This window comes from Crinia signifera, chromosome 4 (genome assembly GCF_055691185.1).
Source record: "Crinia signifera chromosome 4, ASM5569118v1, whole genome shotgun sequence".
NCBI lineage: Eukaryota > Metazoa > Chordata > Amphibia > Anura > Myobatrachidae > Crinia > Crinia signifera.
In genome coordinates, this window is record NC_139220.1 from 223,460,340 (window position 1) to 223,479,837 (window position 19,498).

A 19,498-nucleotide genomic window follows, 5' to 3' on the forward strand; every position below is an offset into this window, starting at 1 on the left:
TCAAGAAACCACCCCCTTTTTACACAAGTTAATCCACCTCAAAAATAGCCATGTGCCCCACAAGAGTCGCATCTTTACTTCCTCAAAAGAGATCCTTTCCCAGCTGATTTTCAAACCGCTCCACCTCATCATACACACACACTCTCCATTATAGCATGTATTTTGCACACATGCCCCAATGCTCACCTAACATGTTCTACATACATGTTCCCTCATTTACATCCAAACATATTATATCATTGATAAATGGAGATCACGGTCTCACGGTTTTATTTGCTATGTTGTGGCTTGCAGAGGTTGCTGCTTCTTGGTATGCTTAAGCCAGAAATTGGAAAGAGCAATGTTTATGAGAGCAGAACACGCTGTTCGTTTTGCCTTGAAAAGCCTTGTCCTTTATAAATATACAGCTTTTGCAAGCTAGCGTTTATTATTTAAACACCTAAATGTATGTCTGCCTTTCCCAGGGCACCAGTTCATTAGCTGCTGCAGCTTTTATTTCCAGAAATGCTGGCCATTCTTCTCTTAATCTCTTTAGTTGTTCTCTTTTTAAAAAATTAAGAAATCTTTGTTAGTATTATATAAACAATAATTTTGGTACTTGTGTAATATATGGGCGCCCGATTTTTTTCATCACATGCCACTAGTTAAGGCATGCGATGGGACCCGATTTTCGGGCTTTTTAGACGTTCCTTGTACAATGTAAAAATTGGTCGCATCGCATGCCATTACAATGGCATGCAATGCGACCGACCCGATTTTTAGATTGTACCCAATGTTAAATGGCCCCCCAGACCCGATTTTTAATTGTATACCCACCATGATGGTTAATTATTAGGTAAAATGCCCCACCATTGTTAACGCCACGATAAACACAAACCCAAAGCGTGGCGAGCGCAGCAGTATGCGTCCTCTGACCTTTTCATACCCCCACTGTCCATGTCGGCGTGGAGTTGATTTTATATAGTGTGGCGAGCGGACGCGGAATACATGTGAAGTAATGCGCGTCCCCTCGCGGGGCTCGCTGCACTCGCCATGCTTCGGGCTCAGTGGCTCGCTGTGCTCTCCACACTATATATAATCAACTTCTCGCCGACATGAATAGTGGGGGTATGGAAATGTCGAAGGACGCGTACCGCCGCCCCTCGCGGGCTTGCTGTGCTCACCACGCTTCGGGTTGACGTTGATCGTGGGGTTGCCTTAACAATGGGGGGGGGCATTTGACATAGTCATTACCCATCATGGTGAGTGTACAATCAAAAATCGGGTCTGGGGGGCATTTAACATAGGAATCAGGCATCTGGGTGCCTGTACAATTAAAAATCGGGTCCAATCACATGCGATGCGATGTGGCCGATTTTTGGTTGTACAATGACATAAGATGAAAAAATCGGGCGCCCAGATAATACACAAGTACCATAATTTTTTTAAAGATGAACAGTAAAGGTCCCGTACACACTATGCGGTCCCTGCTGGCGCTGATATTGGTAGCCGCAGGGTGTCGTCATCGGCAATGGCATACATACTTGCTAATGTGAGTGAAGGCATGGGAGGACGGGGCCATGCTGCATTCTGCCCATGGCCCTTATTAACAACCCACAAGAGCATGCACCGGCCAACGCTGGAGGTATATATAATGAGCTATACCACTCAGAAGGGCTAAAATTAGCAATATATTTTAATATATCACACAGTGTGTTCGGGGGCTTAAGGGTTCAATTCAGTTAAGTGAGGCCATTGTAATGGTGTGGAAACCTAGGCAGCTGCAACCCACCTAGGCCTATGGGACTGTAACCAAAAATACACGAGTGGCTACCGTAAGTGCAGGATCATGGCTTATTGACTTGACCTATTCATTGCATATGTCATGGGAAAAACATAAACCTGAAGGATTAAATGTTTGATACTTAAAATACTTTAATAAAAACTTTTTCTTGTTTTATTATTTAATTTTGTAATTACTAGCATTCAATGGTAGCTGGATAGACTCGGTGCTTCTAATCTGCTGTCAAACTATGTTCCTAAGTAAAACCCTTTTCATTAGGAAGTACATTAATGCTATCAAATATCTTTGCCATGAACCCGCACATTATGCACCGTGATATCTGTCTGGATAACCACTATTGCCCCTCTGATGGGCATCGCTGTGGGTCACTGCACTTGGAAATTCTACACAAAGGAGGTTGTACCCCACTGAGAGGAACCATATGAGGCCATGTGCTGTTTATGTCATGTTCATTCCATTTAACAGGTGCACATAGGGAGATGAATATTTGCACAGAAATTACTGATCTCTATGTAGAGAAAAAACTAGACAGATGCTTTACATTATTAGAAAAGAGGCCTTAGAACACAGAGAACATAGCACGCTATGTGCTCCAAAGCACCAACGTTGGTGAAACGTCTGTATACATAATCAGTCTGTTTTCAGTCTCCTCCATGGGTGGCAGATGCTCATAAAAAGCTCTAAAATGCAAAACTAGTGTATTTACAGATAATAGCAGTAAGAATCCTCTCAAGATGTGTCCATCTCTGTACCAATTATTTGTATTCCAAGTTTGTGTTAGGTGCACATTACATTTACAAACCTCCAACCAGGTCATAATCACAAGAAAATGAACAATTGCTTTGATAGTGAAAACCACATTCAGTAGGGTATTTATTTAAATAAAAAGCTCTGTACAAGGTTGTATAGCAGGTTCAAACATTTTATCAGCTTGAATGAATGAATGAAAACAGTAAAAACTGTATTTTGTAATTACATGTATGAAAGATGTATTTGCATCCCTGCAAGCACACATCACATCCTAATGTCGGGCATAGGTTTTCAGATAAAATTACATTTTATCTGACAGCCTGAAACCAGCTTATGTTGTGATCATACATTCTGAGACACTTCACTCTTTATGGCCACAACATCTGCAGAGGAACAAGGGGGTTGGTTGGTTGGTTGGTTGGTTGGTTGGTGGCACCAGCATCATGTACATTGCCAGATGTGGCCAACCAATTTTAATGAAGAAAGTGATTATCCAGGACACACCTTGGGTAATAAAAGCACACATTTGTATTCTTTGGCTTTGACCCATCCCCTAATATAATATCACTATATTGTTTGCAAACTAGTTAAAATTGTTTTGAAAGAAGTAACATTAATACCCTGCAATTTTGTTCAATAGTACAAATCCCACCACAAGGAATTCTGAGATATTGTTATTGCATAAACCATAGAAATGTAAGTCCTAAAGTCACATGCATCTTCCATGTAAAATAAAAGTATTTTTATCTTTTACAGTTTATATTTAACATTTGGTTAAGGAATTTATGTATGTTCTTAAAAAAAATAAGATAGATATATATAGATTTATTTCAAATGCAGAAACCGACGTTTCAAGGTGCAAGTGACATATATATAATTTATTATTATTTTTTTATGTAATGAGTACTAACACAGGATCTTCTTTTCTTTACAGTGATAATTATACTTTACAGATCAACCCGAATTCTGGCCTTTGCAATGAAGATCACCTTTCTTATTTTAAGTTTATTGGCCGTGTGGCTGGGATGGCAGTCTACCATGGAAAGCTTCTAGATGGTTGGTTTATGTTGGATTTAACTTTCCATAACCACACGTTTTTTTTTTTTTAAATGTGAACATTGTATTCCTCTCTTAAGCTCCAAGATGTTCTGCATAATTTTGTTAAGAAAGATATATCTACTTTCTCCAGGTTTATTAACCCTTTGAGTGCCAGCGTCTCTGTGAGAGATGTTCAAAATATCCACTAAAAATGCCAGCGGCGCTCACATTTGTTATATGAAGTCAAATAAAAAATGTGTTGTCAAAAAGATTACATTTCCTATATAAGTTCAACATTACAGGTCATGGTGATAATTAAAAAAGTGTGCTTGGCCAATTTCACACCTATTTTTACAAATTCTCTTGGAACTCAAAGGGTTAACACAAAAAACACATTGCGGTAGCTGGGACAACATACAGTACATGGTCAAAAATGTTATGATGCTTACTTCAACCTCACCAATTTTTACTGGTGAATACAATCAAGCATTCACAGCCATGTAATCTGTTTGTCACATTCCCAGCATGTCTAATCGTCACTTTCTGCCATACTAGCGTGAGCACTCTTACCATGAGGAGTGCACTGTAAGGTTTATTGTTGCAAAGTGTAGACCTCTGGGAGCACTAGGATACTTACTACAAAGTCCCAAACTGCCTTTGGAAGCAACGTTAGAACAAGACTTGTTTGCTGGAAACTTTATAGATTGGATCGCATTGATAGAAAGCCACAGAAAGCATCCGCTGGATAGGTGTAAAGCACACTACCCTTAGGCTTTGATGTAATGGAAAGGCTTTCTCTGGAGTGACCAATCATGCTCCACCATCTTGGCAGTTTGACATACAACCCTGTGTTTGGTGAATGCCTGGTGCCCAAATGGGTACTGGCATGGTAGAGAAATGTAATTTTTATGGTTTACTTTCCGTGCAGGCTTGTCTTAATGCTACAGCGTACAGTAACATTCTACAGAAGAACATGCTTCTATTGTAATATTTTTTGGATGAGCCAGAACACATCTGCAAGCCTGGCCTAATCACCTAGCGAGTCTGGCCTCACAAATGCCCTTGTGGCTGAATGGGATGAATTGGGTGTTCAACAAGCATATACTGTATGACTGTGAGGTTCGGTTACCAGTGTGTGTGCCATACACTCGTGGTCCAGGCAGCCCACATTCCACACCTTGCACCCATTTTTTGTACCCCCCTGCATGAGTCCTGCATGAAGAATCCAAAAATGGCATTGTTTTTTGTCTTGCTGCGTTTCATGCATTTCCTGTACAGTCATTGGGTTTGATCCTATTAAATGCGATTAATTTGCCAATTCGAATAATCACAGTAGTGGCAGCATTTCACTGCGGCCAGACTTCGCAGAAAAGTGCTTGCAGCCCCATACAGTAGTGAGCAATTTTCAGCAAATTCTGTCTGAAACCAGTCTGCGAAGGGTGAGAGAACATGTGTTGGCGTTTAATGATGTTCAAATGGCACCTCACACCCATCGCAGTTAATTGGATCAACCCCATTGTCTGAGTAGGTAAGCCCTGAACTCGCAGAATGTTATCTGGCAGTGTACATATAGCCTAGAGTTCAGAGAGAGATGTGCATGAGTTGATTTGCCACAGGTGGCATTTAACCACCATGGCAATGGCGTATTGCACCACTTGTGGCTCTTTGAATAGGGCTGTTAATTCAAAGACCATTTTGCTTTTAATGCATTTAATTTTGACATATGTGTGAAGCATTTATTAAAAAGCTTTTATATAGGTAACTGTGTGCAAAACTTGGTTATTGGGACAGCTGGTGAAATAAGTGCAGCGTACATAAGCTGTATGGGACTGCGGAGAAAAAAAAGAATTTGTGCCTATTGTATTGCACACTGTGTACAGAAGTCACACCAGAGCATAGCCGCTAATGCTTTTTCTTCTCACTTTCCTTACAGGGTTTTTCATCCGGCCCTTTTATAAAATGATGCTTCAAAAGGCAATAACACTGAATGACATGGAATCTGTGGTAGGCTGTCTTGATTATTGTAATGTATGTTCTTCATATTATCTTCTGCATTGAATGCAGAACATGTAATCACATTATCTCCTTTGCATATATCTGCTATAAGTGAAATTAGATAACCACCTTTGCATACATCCTATTTATCAATAGTAATTTTTCTGAGTGCTCATTTGTGTGATAACATATTGTACTTAGGTTAGTGATGGCTACTTTTTGAGTAAACAGAACTAGATTTTGGCAATCAATCCATTGACATGTTATGATGATGATGGAAACAACACAGATAGATGGGCTTCTGTATTCTGTGCCTAACAGCATTTTTAGTTTTTCGATTCCTTTGATAGGGAAATGTTTGATTGCTTTCAGCCAGGAAGTGTGGTTTTATACATAGGGGTTGTTATGTGTGAAGATGTCAGCAGCCAGGGGCAGCTGGAGAACCTAAAATGGCCCTGGGGAAAAAAAATTCTGTAAGTGGTCTCACGTGGGCAGTTCTAAATCAACTATAGGGCAGCTGTATAAATCCTGGTAAAGTGATAGGGTAATATAGCACCAGCCATGGGAGAAATCCCATCTTAAGGTGCCCATACACAACCACGATAGCAGCATACGTTCCAATGCGATGGGATGCGCGCTCAGATTTTTATGTGCGGTTTAATGTCCCTTATGTGAGTTTTCCCTACTTTAAAGAGTTTAATAAACTGATGTACTGTCTTCGTGGGGGGCAGTTTTATGGTCCCTGGCGGAAAGGAACTGTGATAGCCTAGCTTACAACTGGACCAATCAGAAGCCTAGGTCATAGCTAGGTCACACAGCTCTGCTGGTAATAAATCTGTAAAGGGAGATAAGCACTATGTGCATTAATGTTTGGCAGTAAATTGTTGGTTACATTTTATAAAATTTACTGTAAATATTTATTATCCCATAGGACAATGAATATTACAATTCTCTCCAGTGGATACTAGAGAATGATCCCACAGAACTAGACATCCGATTTACCGTGGATGAGGAACTTTTTGGACAGGTATTGGATATTGGGTGACTGGCTCAATGCCCTGGCAATGTGTGTAACTGTTTTTGTTTAATTTTTCAAGACTCATCAACATGACCTTAAACCTGGTGGGACAGACATTGTAGTAACCAACAAGAACAAGAATGAGTATATACAGTAAGTATATAGATGATTCTCAGTTCTTTCCCGGGTGACAACAGTCCTCTGTACTGTATTAATATGTGAGTCTGCTAAAATTGTATTGATCTACTGCATAATGTACACCCTGATCTATGCAGCAAATAATTATATTTAGTTTTCCTTACATTGTTACTGTTACATTTCTTCTTCAGATGTGTTCTCAGACATCTATTGCCCCTTTCAGACCGCACTTTAAAAACAGTATTTTGCTGATTTTTAACCGTTTTAAAACGGTAATATGTGCGGTCTGAAAGGGGCAGAGTGATTTTACCGTTTCCAAAAAAACAAAACGGTTTTTGGAAACGGTAAAAAAGCAGGGTCCTGCCCGTTTCAGACCCGTTTTTTTTTTTGTTTCACAACGTATGTTAGATCAGTGGCGGGGTCCCTGCAGCGGATGGGAACTAGTAGCTGCAGGGCCCCCTCCACTGATCATACACTGCAGGGAACCCTGCCCCCATTGCGACTATTCCCTTCACTGCGCTGCCCTGCCCAGGTAGGATCTGGGCTGTGGGGTTGTGGGGCTGGCTGCTACTCCCCGTGTCCCTACCTCCAGGCTCCAGCGTCTGGATAGCCAGCTCCTGCACCCTGCTCCGTTGGTCACGCAGCGCTCCCCCTCAGGTCACGCTCCTCTGTACTCTGTGGCCAGGTCGGGGGGTGGGATCATGGCTCTATCTCACGGGGACGGAACTCCCTGGTCTACAAGTCGCCAGCAGGACATCAACCCCATTGTGCAGCCCAGCAGGGAGGAGCCGCCAGCACTCTGCAGCACCAGGGCAGCGTTTCCCATCTGGCGCACCCGGCACACGGGAACCACCACAGCAGGGCATGGAGGACAACCACCTCCGCTCCCCTGCCCAGCATGGCATCCACCACTGTGTATGCAATTGCTGATAGCGGCAGCAGCATGCGTCACCCAGTTTGTACAGTGCTTATAAGTAAAGCTGGGTATGAAAGCAGGAGATTATGTGCACTATTAAGCATTTATGCTCATAGCATTCTTTTCTTGATATACAATACTATTCTGCTATATTTCATATTATATTTCAAGTCCCGCAAATTCTCTTCAATAGCAGGTCTCCCCTCCCTGGCTGGCGCCATCTTCCCACTGATATTTTGGGGAAGATGAGCAAAGACTGGCACTGTTCCAGCGTGTTTGCTTTCAATGTGCAGCTGCCATCTTCCAAAAGATAACACTGGGAAAATGGTGCCAGAGTATATAGGTAAACTCTGGTGTTGGGCATAGAATCCGGACCCTTCCAGCAGCCTGGAGAATTAGTACCTGCCCCCTATCTAAGCCCCACTGAGATATCATAGTAAAAGCAAGAAGTCAACCAAATTATCGGAATGTTGTAAATTGTTCCACATATGTAGTTTCCCTTCAATATAATATGCACTTAGGTTCAGGCATTTGACAACATTTAAGTGGAAATATCACAAGATATTGCTATTGATACAGTAGTGACCCATTCATTGAGTCAGAATAATTTGCGATCTTATAAGATAAGAGGCCCTGACTGGTCTACTCATGGGTTATATTAGTGAGAATATGTTGTGATAAAAGGAGTGGAGATAAACAGGAAGACTGGTCAGTGGACCGTCACACATGAAAACGTTCTTACGTCCACTTTGTTTTACTGCCACCATATTTACATATCCAGTGTAGGTACATAAAGAGGTCACACGCCAGACTTGACAAATAATCAAAAAAACACTTTGTTTTGTTCCATTAGCGCTGCCACATCACTGGTCAACATTTTGGCTCAGTGCATTAGAGCATTTGTCAAGACATGTAGCCAGCCTTCAGAACACAGCATTGACCTGGACTGTGTTCTGAAGGCTGGCTACATGTCTTGACAAAGGCTCATGCACTGAGCTTAAACGTTGTCCAATGATGTGGCAGCGATGATGGAATAAATGTGCCTTTTATTGAATATTTGAAAAGACTGGCAAGTGACCTCTTTGGGGTATATTGAATGCCCTTAACGTGAGCTATATCGGGGAGCAGTGCCGATAGCTCGCCGTCAGTATTCAACTCGCTGCATTTGTGGCGAACTTTGCCATTTAGGGAAATTGGATTTCCCTGGACCATTGAATACAGCGAAAGGGTTGAATGGCGAGGATGGCTTGATTTTGGTGATCCTCCCCGAAACAAGCCATCCTCACTGCACAAACCCCCTCGCCGGTGGCATTGAATACCGCCCTTTTTGTACGCACGCTGGATATTGGAGACCGGTAGGAATCCTGAGTGCAGCACCTAAAGGTTAAAATAACAGCAAATGTGCATGTTTCATTATTATAGGGAACTATATTTTATAATTACATTCTTGTTATAATGCAGTTTTTAACTGTGTTCCATGCTGGCAACATAAAGGCATCACTCATTTTTTTTAATATGTTAACTATTTCTGTGATCAGCAAATTGGTAAGTTTCACTTGGCAAGTCAACTTTAAGGTTTTACTATTGTGATTTACTGCTGCCAGGATCTCTACAGCAATGAATAAAGTCATGATTTTGGTTTCTGATACATTTTTCCCATCCTTCAGTCTTGTCATACAGTGGAGATTCGTGAACAGGATACAGACGCAAATGGCGGCATTTAAAGAGGTATTGTAATAAATGCCAACTTAACATTGTTATTAGGGTCAATGTGTTGTTTGTTTTTTAGTTTTTCTTGTACAATTAACTTTAACTGGTCAGTTCAGTTAGCAGTGAATCAGATTGTCCAGCAGTAAAATGCTGCTATATGCCACACTTTCAGAAGACCTGAACTTGCAAAATTATATTTTTCAGTCCATAGGGCTGTGTCCAAAACAAAACTGGGTGGAGAGATGAGGTACAGTTGCTGTTGTCTCCATATCAATGCAATGGCACCCCATCCCCAGTCAATTATCGAATGGTTGTGCATGCCCAAGCGCAATAGCAACAGAAATAGTGAAAATATCATGTAGTCACTTTCCCATCGCAATTTGACAGGGAGGAAGTCAGCGTTTGGGGGTGGTAACCTGTAATTTTCTGGAAGTGTCAAAATACGCAGTCATGCCCAGGTGTTTTAAGGGAGGGTGTGCGACGCCAGCTCCGGCCACAATTGGCCTGCATCTGCTGCAGTGTTGTGGTAAGCGCTGCCCATGTGTTTCAGTCTGTGTGATCTTCATTTATACAAACTAAACAGGAAATACATAATGTTACCTACATTATATTAATGGATCAATCAGAAGGAAATATATAGTATATTAGTATAGTATAAACTTTTGTTTTTCTTTCCTTTTCTATTAGAATATTTCTGTTTAGGATTCTTTTGGCTTAAGCTGGCCTCGTATATTTCCACAGAACTTATGGTTCAGAACAAGTGTTCCACTAGAATACCAACATGTTTTTAATGTACATGCAAAAATATGTATGATCTGATCTAAACAAAGGGAAATTATACTCTAAAAAGGCTTTTTGATTCCACAATATGGCTAATATTCAATGCTACTATTCACCCTGTGCAGCGAATCCTGTTTAGGATTCGCTGCACATTCACCGGCATTCGGAGGGCTGGGGGATTCGCAGCCAGCCCTCCCTCTCCACCCATTCAACGTGTCAGGGGCTCGCTGCCCCTGACGGCGAATTAGTACCCCCTGGTGAATGCCGCAGGGAGATGGAAGCCTCCCTGCCTGAGCTGCACACAGCAGCAGGGGGGAGAAGGAGGGCTGGCAGGGACACGGGCAGCAGAAGCTGCCTCCCCGAGGAGACAGGGCAGGCAGGGAGTGCTGCGCTGGTCCCACTTGTGCATATGTAGTGAGTGGGACCCAGCGCAGTGAATATTGATGAGCGGCTCCCCGCCCCCCTGCTGACGTCATCTGAAAAAAATTTTTTATTAAATATATATTGGTGTGCTGCAACTTCATGAATCCAAATAGCATGCCCCTTCAAATAATAAAATTACTGATTTTTTTGCCACCATAAAAAAGAAAAGAGAGAGAAACTTTATTTTAAAAGATCACATTCCAGTTCACCTTACACTGTTTTGCATTCAACATCTTTTTAAGGTGAACTGGGCTTTTTTTCCAGCGAAACTGTGAATTTTTTCTCCGAAAATGATATGCGCTGTATTCAATGTTCACCGAAAGGGAACAGTGAATGCCGGCCAGTTCTCAGTTTCATACTCGCTGCAATTCGATGGTGTATTTTAATGGGGGTTTGACTTTAATTTGCAGAGAGTGTATTCAATGCTAGGATGGAGAACTGCTTTCACCGTGATTTTAGCCGAGATACACTGTTTTGCATTCAACATCTTTTTATCTCTTAGAAAAAATTCACCGTTTCGCTGGAAAAAAAGCCCAGTTCACCGAAAAAAGCGATTAATAAAGAACATTGAATACTGGCCATGTGCTTGCAGATGAAATGCTTATAATGCTACTAAGTGCCATCTCTTCTCTTTACCCCATAGGGCTTTTTTGAAATGATTCCTCAGGATTTGATCAAAATCTTTGATGAAAATGAGTTGGAGGTACAGTAGTTAATGCGTAATGGTGTTTGGTCTTGTTCCTGTCGTGTAAGGTTTGTTTTAAAAAATCTTTTCTTTGTTTTTAAGCTGCTTATGTGCGGTTTGGGAGACGTGGATGTGAACAACTGGAGAGAGCATTCAAAGTATAAAAATGGCTACTCAGCTGGGCACCAAGTTATACAATGGTTCTGGAAGGTACGATGTGTTCCATTTTGATAATCGTTTTATGCCTGGTTTTTGGATAGTGACTTTTTATTATCATTATAGTGATAGTCCCAATATCAGTCCATGAGTTTCCAGAATCTTATTTTACGCCGTGTTAGGGGATTATTGTGGATTTAGCATGAATGCTAAAAATCCTGTAACCATCAAAAAAGATTTCCAAACAGAATACACATGATTTATACCTGTAAAATCCTAAATGTATATACACTAATATTAACCCAAATACCATTATGGAGAGCAGCCCTCTAGAATCATAAAGGCTTTGTAAATTAGCTGTTGAAGGTCCTGCAAAACTGATCACGTGATCATTTATAATTAATGTGCTGGCAGCTTACTGATAAAGGAAGTTTCACAGGTGTTCACTTAGAATATTTTTTTCATTTCAAATCGAAAATAAGTGTAAAAATAATTAAAAAAAAATGTAATTTAAAAAATAAAATACTGGTTTGTATTCCCGGTATATTTTCTTTTTAATCATGCACGCTAATCAGAAGTGTTACTGTAAACCATAAACTAAAGCTGAAGATTACATCACCTCTTTTCTTCTGTGTACTGTACAAGAACTGGACGCAATGCAGAGGGGAATGTATGTGACTGCAGCAATTATTGATCCTCATGCAAACCAGAGATGTTGAGGCTCTGAGATTGCCACATTTCTCCTTTAGGGAATATATCTGGAATTAGTTAGAAACGATTCATAATCCTGGACAGGTTGTGACTGTAATGCAAGGAAACTGTAATACCCCTTATACCTTGTACAGAAAGCACCTATATAAAAAATGACTAATGATCGATTTTACAAGGATCACATAAAAATTCCTCTGAATAAACCTTACAACTACTCTGAACCCGATACATAGTTGTCGGGAATGTTGATGGTATGCAGATGGCTGGGATGGAAACCAAAATATTTGTATTATCATAAAATAATCAGCATAAAAATGTACTGCGCTCATGTACAATAAAGGACAGTAAATGTGTCCTGCTGGTTCCCTTTTACTGGAAATAAACAGTAGAGAAAGAAGATACTGCATGCAGTCCTATGAATAATGGAGGAAGAATACAAACAATAGCCTGATGCCCTTTGAGAGAGGTGATGTATTTCCTTACCGTCAAAGGGAATAATACAATCTGTGCTACAAAATATAATGTTAGAAACTTGGCCGGAACCCCGTCAGAATTTCCCACTGTGTCACATGGTTACTCTGGTATACGCACGCTCCTCTGTTTGATCTTCTCATTAATATTACTGACTAGTGCCAGGTTTCCTTTACCCCACAGTTCTGACCTGGGTGCAGCATATTTTATAGCAGCCTGTAACCCAGTAATTAGTCATCTTATTGCTGCACCATATTCCACTGTAGTCTGACCGTTAGGGGAAATGATTTTGTTGACACAAAGGAGAGCGTGGATTTATATTCTGGCCTGTTAAAGTGAAATCTCTTTGGCATGAACCAACTTGTTTTTATCTCTAGGCTGTATTAATGATGGACGCTGAGAAGAGGATTCGCTTGTTGCAGTTTGTCACTGGTACCTCCCGGGTACCTATGAATGGATTTGCTGAGCTCTACGGTAGGTATTTATGATTGTGCCAATGTACGTGCTTAGATCATGGAAGATGGGCTGCAAGTCCAGGAACATTGGACAGAAATATGCAAATGTCACTGCTGCCTGTCTTTGTATGGAGACACCCACTGGTGGCTTTGTAGATCTCAGTGGCTGCACATAAAGATGCAGCATATATTGATGATCAGCTGCATACGAGTAGTCCTAGGGTTCCAAAGCATGGCAGCAGGAAGACTCCGGAAACATTACAGCTGCGTATGGGGTCGCAGTCTCAAACATGCCCCCCAAAATGTCTGCTGTTTGCCGCTACTTTGCTAATAAGTCCTCTCTGCGGATTCTGTCACAAGACCATAGCAGCACGTGTGTGTTGCGATTTAAATGCATTCGCAGTCTGCTGATAATGGCAACGTTGCATTAAAAATAAGGTTTGCGTACATCTCTGAATCAGGCCGTTTATCACAAAAAATGAGTGATATGTGGCATTCGTTGCTATCCATAGGGAAGGCGTACTGCCCTACTGTATATCACCCAAGGCTTTTTCTATAACTGGGTCTACCCAACTCAGAATATAACTTAAATCATTGTAAGAGCTGCCATGTCATATTGAAAGTGAACCAGAGTATTAACCAGAGCAACTTGGATTGATGCTTTATGCCTAAATCACTATGTTGCAGACCTGCTGAAAGACCACCTTACTAGGACACCAGTCACATCAGAGAAGTTGGTACTTGTGTATTATAGCGGCGCCCCCGATTTCCATCATGCAATGTTTTAATCGAATCGAATCGCATGCCATGCACCCGATAGCATGCGATGCGACGCGATTTTTGGCCCCTATACGATGAAAGATTACAATGTTAAATGCACCCCCACGCCACCCCCCCACCCCCCAGTATAAACGTGAACCCGAAGCGTGGCGAGCGCAGCGAGCCCGCGAGGGGCGGCGGTACGCGTCTTCCGACCTTTTCATACCCCCACTATCCACGTCGGCGTGGAGTTGAGAATAGAAAGTGTGGCGTGCGCAGCGAGCCACCGGGCCTGAAGCGTGGCAAGCGGACGCGGATACCTTCACAGGTATCGGAGTCCCCTCGCGGGCTTCACAGGTATCCGCGGGGCTCGCCACGCTTCGGGCTCGGCGGCTCGCTGCGCTCGCCACACTTTCTATTCTCAACTCCACGCCGACGTGGATAGTGGGGGTATGAAAAGGTCGGAGGACGTGTACCGCCGCCCCTCGCGGGCTCGCTGCGCTCGCCACGCTTCGGGTTCACGTTTATAGTTGGGGGGTGGCGTGGGGGTGCATTTAACATTGTAAGCACCCATTAGGGTGCTTATACAATGTTTAATCGCATTGCATCGCATTGTATGGCATTGTATGCCATATACAATGCCATACAATTTTAAAATTGTATGGCATTGTACAATATCGCGCGATATCGCGTCGCATCGCATACGATCGTATGCCTTATGGTATGCGATGCGATGGGCGCCGCCAAAATACACAAGTACCGAGAAGTTATCTCAGATGAGTTTCTTCTGCAACTAAATGCTCGGTCACCAATGGCCATAGATTAGGATGCAGTTCACATCTTACCCATTCTCCCCATTTGCCCCAGCTCAGTAATTCCTTCTCCTGGCAGTTCACTGGCACATATATAACATCTAACTCCTCCTCTTCTGTACAGTTTCTTAATCACGTAGGCAAGGTGTCTCCAGGTCCACTGATCATGGGAGCTTACTTACTGCCTATTCCTAGCAAGTTCTAGGCACTAGCTACAGAGACTTTTTTTTCCTGTTATTGGTTCAGGCAGAGGCAGCTTGTTGGCATGTGGCATATATGGGCAGTCATTAGCATCGGTCACCTTTCTTAGTATCCTGATGCCCATCTATTCTTTTACCCCTTTCACTACCCTGGCGCTCACATTTTGCCACCACAAAATTCTGTCCTCCAACACATTGCTTCAAAGTTACCTTTCATTAGATTACAGTGCCTAACTTGGAGTGAATAGTAATGTGCTCCTCTCTCTGCTAAATTATGATCAATGTGTTTTGATTTTAGGCTCAAATGGACCACAGTTGTTTACAGTTGAAAAATGGGGTTCCCCAGAAAAACTTCCCAGAGCGCACACATGGTACTGTTTTTTTTGTTTGTTTGTTTTGTGTTTGTACAATATATTTTGGATTTGGGGGCGGCACATGTAGGGCTCATGTAGTGTCCTTTTAGGACTAAAATCTAAACCGGTTATTTATTTCCCCTCTTTGTTTTTGCAGTTTTAATCGCCTGGACTTACCACCTTATGAGACATTTGAGGACCTATGGGACAAGCTACACATAGCAATAGAAAATGCTCAAGGTTTCGATGGGGTGGACTGATGAGGAGGAGTGCAGAAAGTGTTAAGAAGTGCTACGTTTACAATTGAAAATAGTCTTCTTCCCAGGGAACGTCTCCTATTTTTGTAACTTCATTCAGAATTTCTCCTATTTCTAAAAGGAGATGACCAGAAAGATGTCGTTCTGTAATTGCGCATGCCAAGTTTGCATGTACTCCACGCACAGATATTATGTTTCTCCAAAATAACACCTAACATAGGAACATTAGTATGATGGTTACCTCTTAATTAAGACATGCAATTAACTTGGTTGTTCTTATTACTACTGAAGTATTAACTGTGAAAAGAGCACAAGTCATGTAATCATGCAAAGGATTAGTCTGACCATTTGACATACCGTCATAGTGGCTTCCTAACCCCTGGATGTGTTAGTATAGCCTACTTCCTGTTCAGGTTATGCCGAGTGTTCCTCGAAGACTGTGAACTAAGAAAAGTCACATGTTAAGAACAAGTGTGTATGATGCTTCCTGCAGACACTGTGATAGGCTATAAAGGGTTGCTGCATCCTATCTATATTGTAGTGGGATGCGGTCATTTGGTCGAATGCATTATGGTCGAATGTCATTACATCGAATCCATTAGATGGTCGACAAGGTCATTAGTTCGACATTGTCTAGGTCGACATTCACAAAGTCGACATGGGGTTTTTCACTGTTTTTTGAGCCGACATGTGCTGACAGGCGGTATTTTATGCCCTACCATCCACTAGGGCGTGGTGGGAGAATAAAATAGTGTGCCGAGCGTAGCGAGGCACCGTGCCCGACGCATAGCGAGCGATGCGAGGGGATGCAGTGCACTTTAAACTGTGTCCATGTCGACTGTGTTGACATTCAGGTAAAAAAACAGTGAAAAACCCCATGTCGACTTTGTGAATGTCGACCTAGACAATGTCGAACTAATGACCTTGTCGACCTAATGACCTGTCGAACTAATGACCTTTCGACCTAGAATCATTTCGACCTTTTCCCATGTCGACCTAGAATCATGTCAACCTTTTAGCAATTCAACCTAATGGATTCGATGTAATGACATTCGACCATAATGCATTCGACCAAACGATCCCAACCCATTGTAGTGATGCTGTAATGCCAGTGGCTTGCCTCACTGAAAAAATAGCAATATCATGATACAGATAGAGATTCTGTTGGGAATACTGGATACATGGCGAAGGAAGCATTTAACCCGAAGCACTGCTAAAAAGCAATTGATATATCCAAGGAGAAGCTTCAACCTCTCACCCTTATACTTTGTTATTGTTTGTGACTTATTTCTTAGTACATCACATGCCTAGCAAAAAACAGCTCGGAGTGAAATGTGATCGGGGCCTCAAGTTGATGGTGCAGGAGTTTGTCAGAGAACAGTTATATTTTTAAAGTGGCAATCATTTACCAGGCATAACAAACCTGATGATGATTGCTGCTTTAAAAATATGTCCGTTCTCTGACAAACTCCTGCACCTCCAGATTCTCACACCCTATTACATCTACCCCTCAGCATTACATTGATCTAAAGCTTTAAACATTATGTGCGGTAAATGGCTATTCCAAGAACTAGATTTTCCTTAGCAATACTGGCTTTTATTTTTAAGTGGTCAAATGATTGTGGCGAAGCCTTCTGATGAGCAATTACATGATGCCACACAACAAAGCCTTCTAAATCCGTTTTAAAACTAAAATAGGTGATCTTCACATTTTAGCATAAACACAATCACTGTTGTAGCTGCTTCAGGCTGTGTAATGTTCTTAATTACAAGATACTCTGAATCCAGTCCCCTGCCATTACAATTGATTTAATTCATCTTTATTTTATGAGTCATGCTGCCTCGGAAACCATTAATATTCCTTTTTACCTTTTTTTTTTTTACTTTTGCTTGTGTGCATTTTTATTTTAACTTTGATCAATTTCTAAGAAGGATCAGTTATATATTCATTTCTTTAAGGATGTTGTTGTTTCTTTATTTTTTAGACATAAATATGTCACTTTAAATATTTAATTTTTGTTGGACACTTCCATTACCCCCGAGTGTGTACACATTACTTCTTGCAACCTTGCACAGTTACACAGTACAGACATGTTTACAAAGTTTTATACGTTTACGGTTACTCTAGTTTCTATTTTTTTTATATAAATATATATATTAAATCCTTCACTAGCCTAGTTACCAAATAATGTTACAAAACAAAAATAACCAAAGTCATAGTGTAATAATGTGAGAATACTTGTAGTTTGTTCTTTCTTGTATGTGTTTTTTCTACACTTAAATTATTTTCCTACATAAAAATGTAAAAGTTGTTTTTACTTTGATAATCAAAGAACAATTTCCAGTTTCATTTCTTCAAAAGCATCTCTCAACCTTCAGACAGATATTTGTTTTTAAAGTCTATCCATTGCTTACATACATTGGGCCAGATTCTCTAAGCTTCAAAAGTGATAAAATGGAGAGTGATAAACAGCCAGCCAATCAGCTCCTGCCTGACATTTTTCAAACACAGTCTGTGACATGGCAGGTAGGAGATGATTTGCCGGCTGCTTATCACTCTCCATTTTATCACTTTTGAAGATTAGAGAATCTGGCCCATTACCTATTATAGTCATGGGCATGCAGTCCATCAGTTATGTACTATGTAGGCATACCTCCTGCATGTTACTAATCTCTACCGGACTTGCATGCTGAACAATGGCTCATTGAGTACACATTGGCAGTGCTTTCAATGCCTCCGAAACTTTACCTCTTCATACCCTCTGGCACAATTTGCCTTTGACTGTATATTGTGATGTATACTTGCAAACTTGAATTGGGACGAATATGTTTCTATGCAATAATAAATATGCAACTGTAAATTAGACCGAGTAAATGACAATCGCTGGAAGTTGGTGATCATTGACAATCCTGAACATAGGGCCTCCTGCAGTATCATACTATAGAGGTAAGGGATCTGTTACCTTGGGGATCGCTGTGTATTATTTCCATAGCTGTAACTCCATTACGATAAAATATAGTCCGCTACATATGGAAATGTCCCCAGATACCACATTGTTGATAGGCGATATTCCTCACTTGGGGATCATCAGAGAACATAATTTATCCCTCGGCCTTCTACTTCTGATTTTTGGCACTTTTTGGGAAGAGATCCCAGACATTGTACTAACAAGTAGGTGAAAGTGGTGACTGGTTTTCTTGTTGTACCCAACTTACATGCTCCATAGCATTTACAGCTCTGTTGACCATTTGATCTGACCTCCGCTGCTTATCGTCACATAAACACATTGTATTGCTGCTTTTAACTCCGCCACTGTCCTAGGGGCCTGCAGCGTATTTCCAGCAATACAGTGCAGACCACACACTAGAGAAGGGGTCAAGCACCTTACTATTTTCTGTAAATTGAAGAAAATCTATTTTGTCTTGATAGGGTTTTGTAGTTTTCCATTCATTGTGTATTTGGTCTTTTATGGCTGCATCTTATTCCTCGAAAGTGTTAAATGTAAATAATAATTTATATGAAATGAAAATGATTGTATAGTAACAGTCAGAAATTTTGTACAAATGTGCTGCAGTAGAGAAGGAAATGTATCATTTGAAATGTTGGAATATTTGTTTCATCATTTTTAGCCTGAAATGCTTACACAGTATTTATCCTGAAGCAGTAAATAAATTTATTCTATTATCATTTGGAGTTTTGTGTTTTTTTTTCCCTGCCTGCAGGGAAAATGATATAGGGCCAGATTCTCTAAGCTTCAAAAGTGATAAAATGGAGAGTGATAAACAGCCAGCCAATCAGCTCCTGTTAGACATTTTTCAAACACAGTCTGTGACATGGCAGGTAGGAGCCGATTGGCTGGCTGTTTATCACTCTCCATTTTATCACTTTTGAAGCTTAGAGAATTTGGCCCATATTCTTTTTACTGATCTATCGGATTAAAACATCACAAAGAATAGGTGAGTATCTGTTTCTGGCTGGTGTGTGACATTTTCAGCGGCTGGTGCAGTAGTTTGGAAATTAGATCCGTGCCACTCCACTGCTATGGGTGCGTGGTTGGGTTGCAGCCACATTGGAAAATAGGGGTCCT

General features: G+C 41.2%; 1 protein-coding gene across 4 annotated transcripts in view; it reads left to right on the plus strand.

Moving 5' to 3' along the window:
- The window catches only part of NEDD4 (NEDD4 E3 ubiquitin protein ligase), a 149,725-nt gene extending 130,627 nt beyond the window's left edge, over positions 1-19,098 (plus strand). For all 4 annotated transcript variants that reach the window (XM_083183861.1, XM_083183863.1, XM_083183860.1 and 1 more), the window contains 10 exons: positions 3,468-3,589; positions 5,505-5,575; positions 6,498-6,593; positions 6,664-6,737; positions 9,306-9,366; positions 11,195-11,254; positions 11,339-11,446; positions 12,952-13,048; positions 15,099-15,171; positions 15,311-19,098. In XM_083183861.1, the coding sequence (XP_083039987.1) occupies positions 3,468-3,589; positions 5,505-5,575; positions 6,498-6,593; positions 6,664-6,737; positions 9,306-9,366; positions 11,195-11,254; positions 11,339-11,446; positions 12,952-13,048; positions 15,099-15,171; positions 15,311-15,413 (865 nt within the window). In that variant the 3' untranslated portion in view covers positions 15,414-19,098. The remainder of the gene's footprint in view (positions 1-3,467; positions 3,590-5,504; positions 5,576-6,497; positions 6,594-6,663; positions 6,738-9,305; positions 9,367-11,194; positions 11,255-11,338; positions 11,447-12,951; positions 13,049-15,098; positions 15,172-15,310) is intronic.
- The last annotated feature ends 400 nt before the right edge of the window (positions 19,099-19,498 follow it).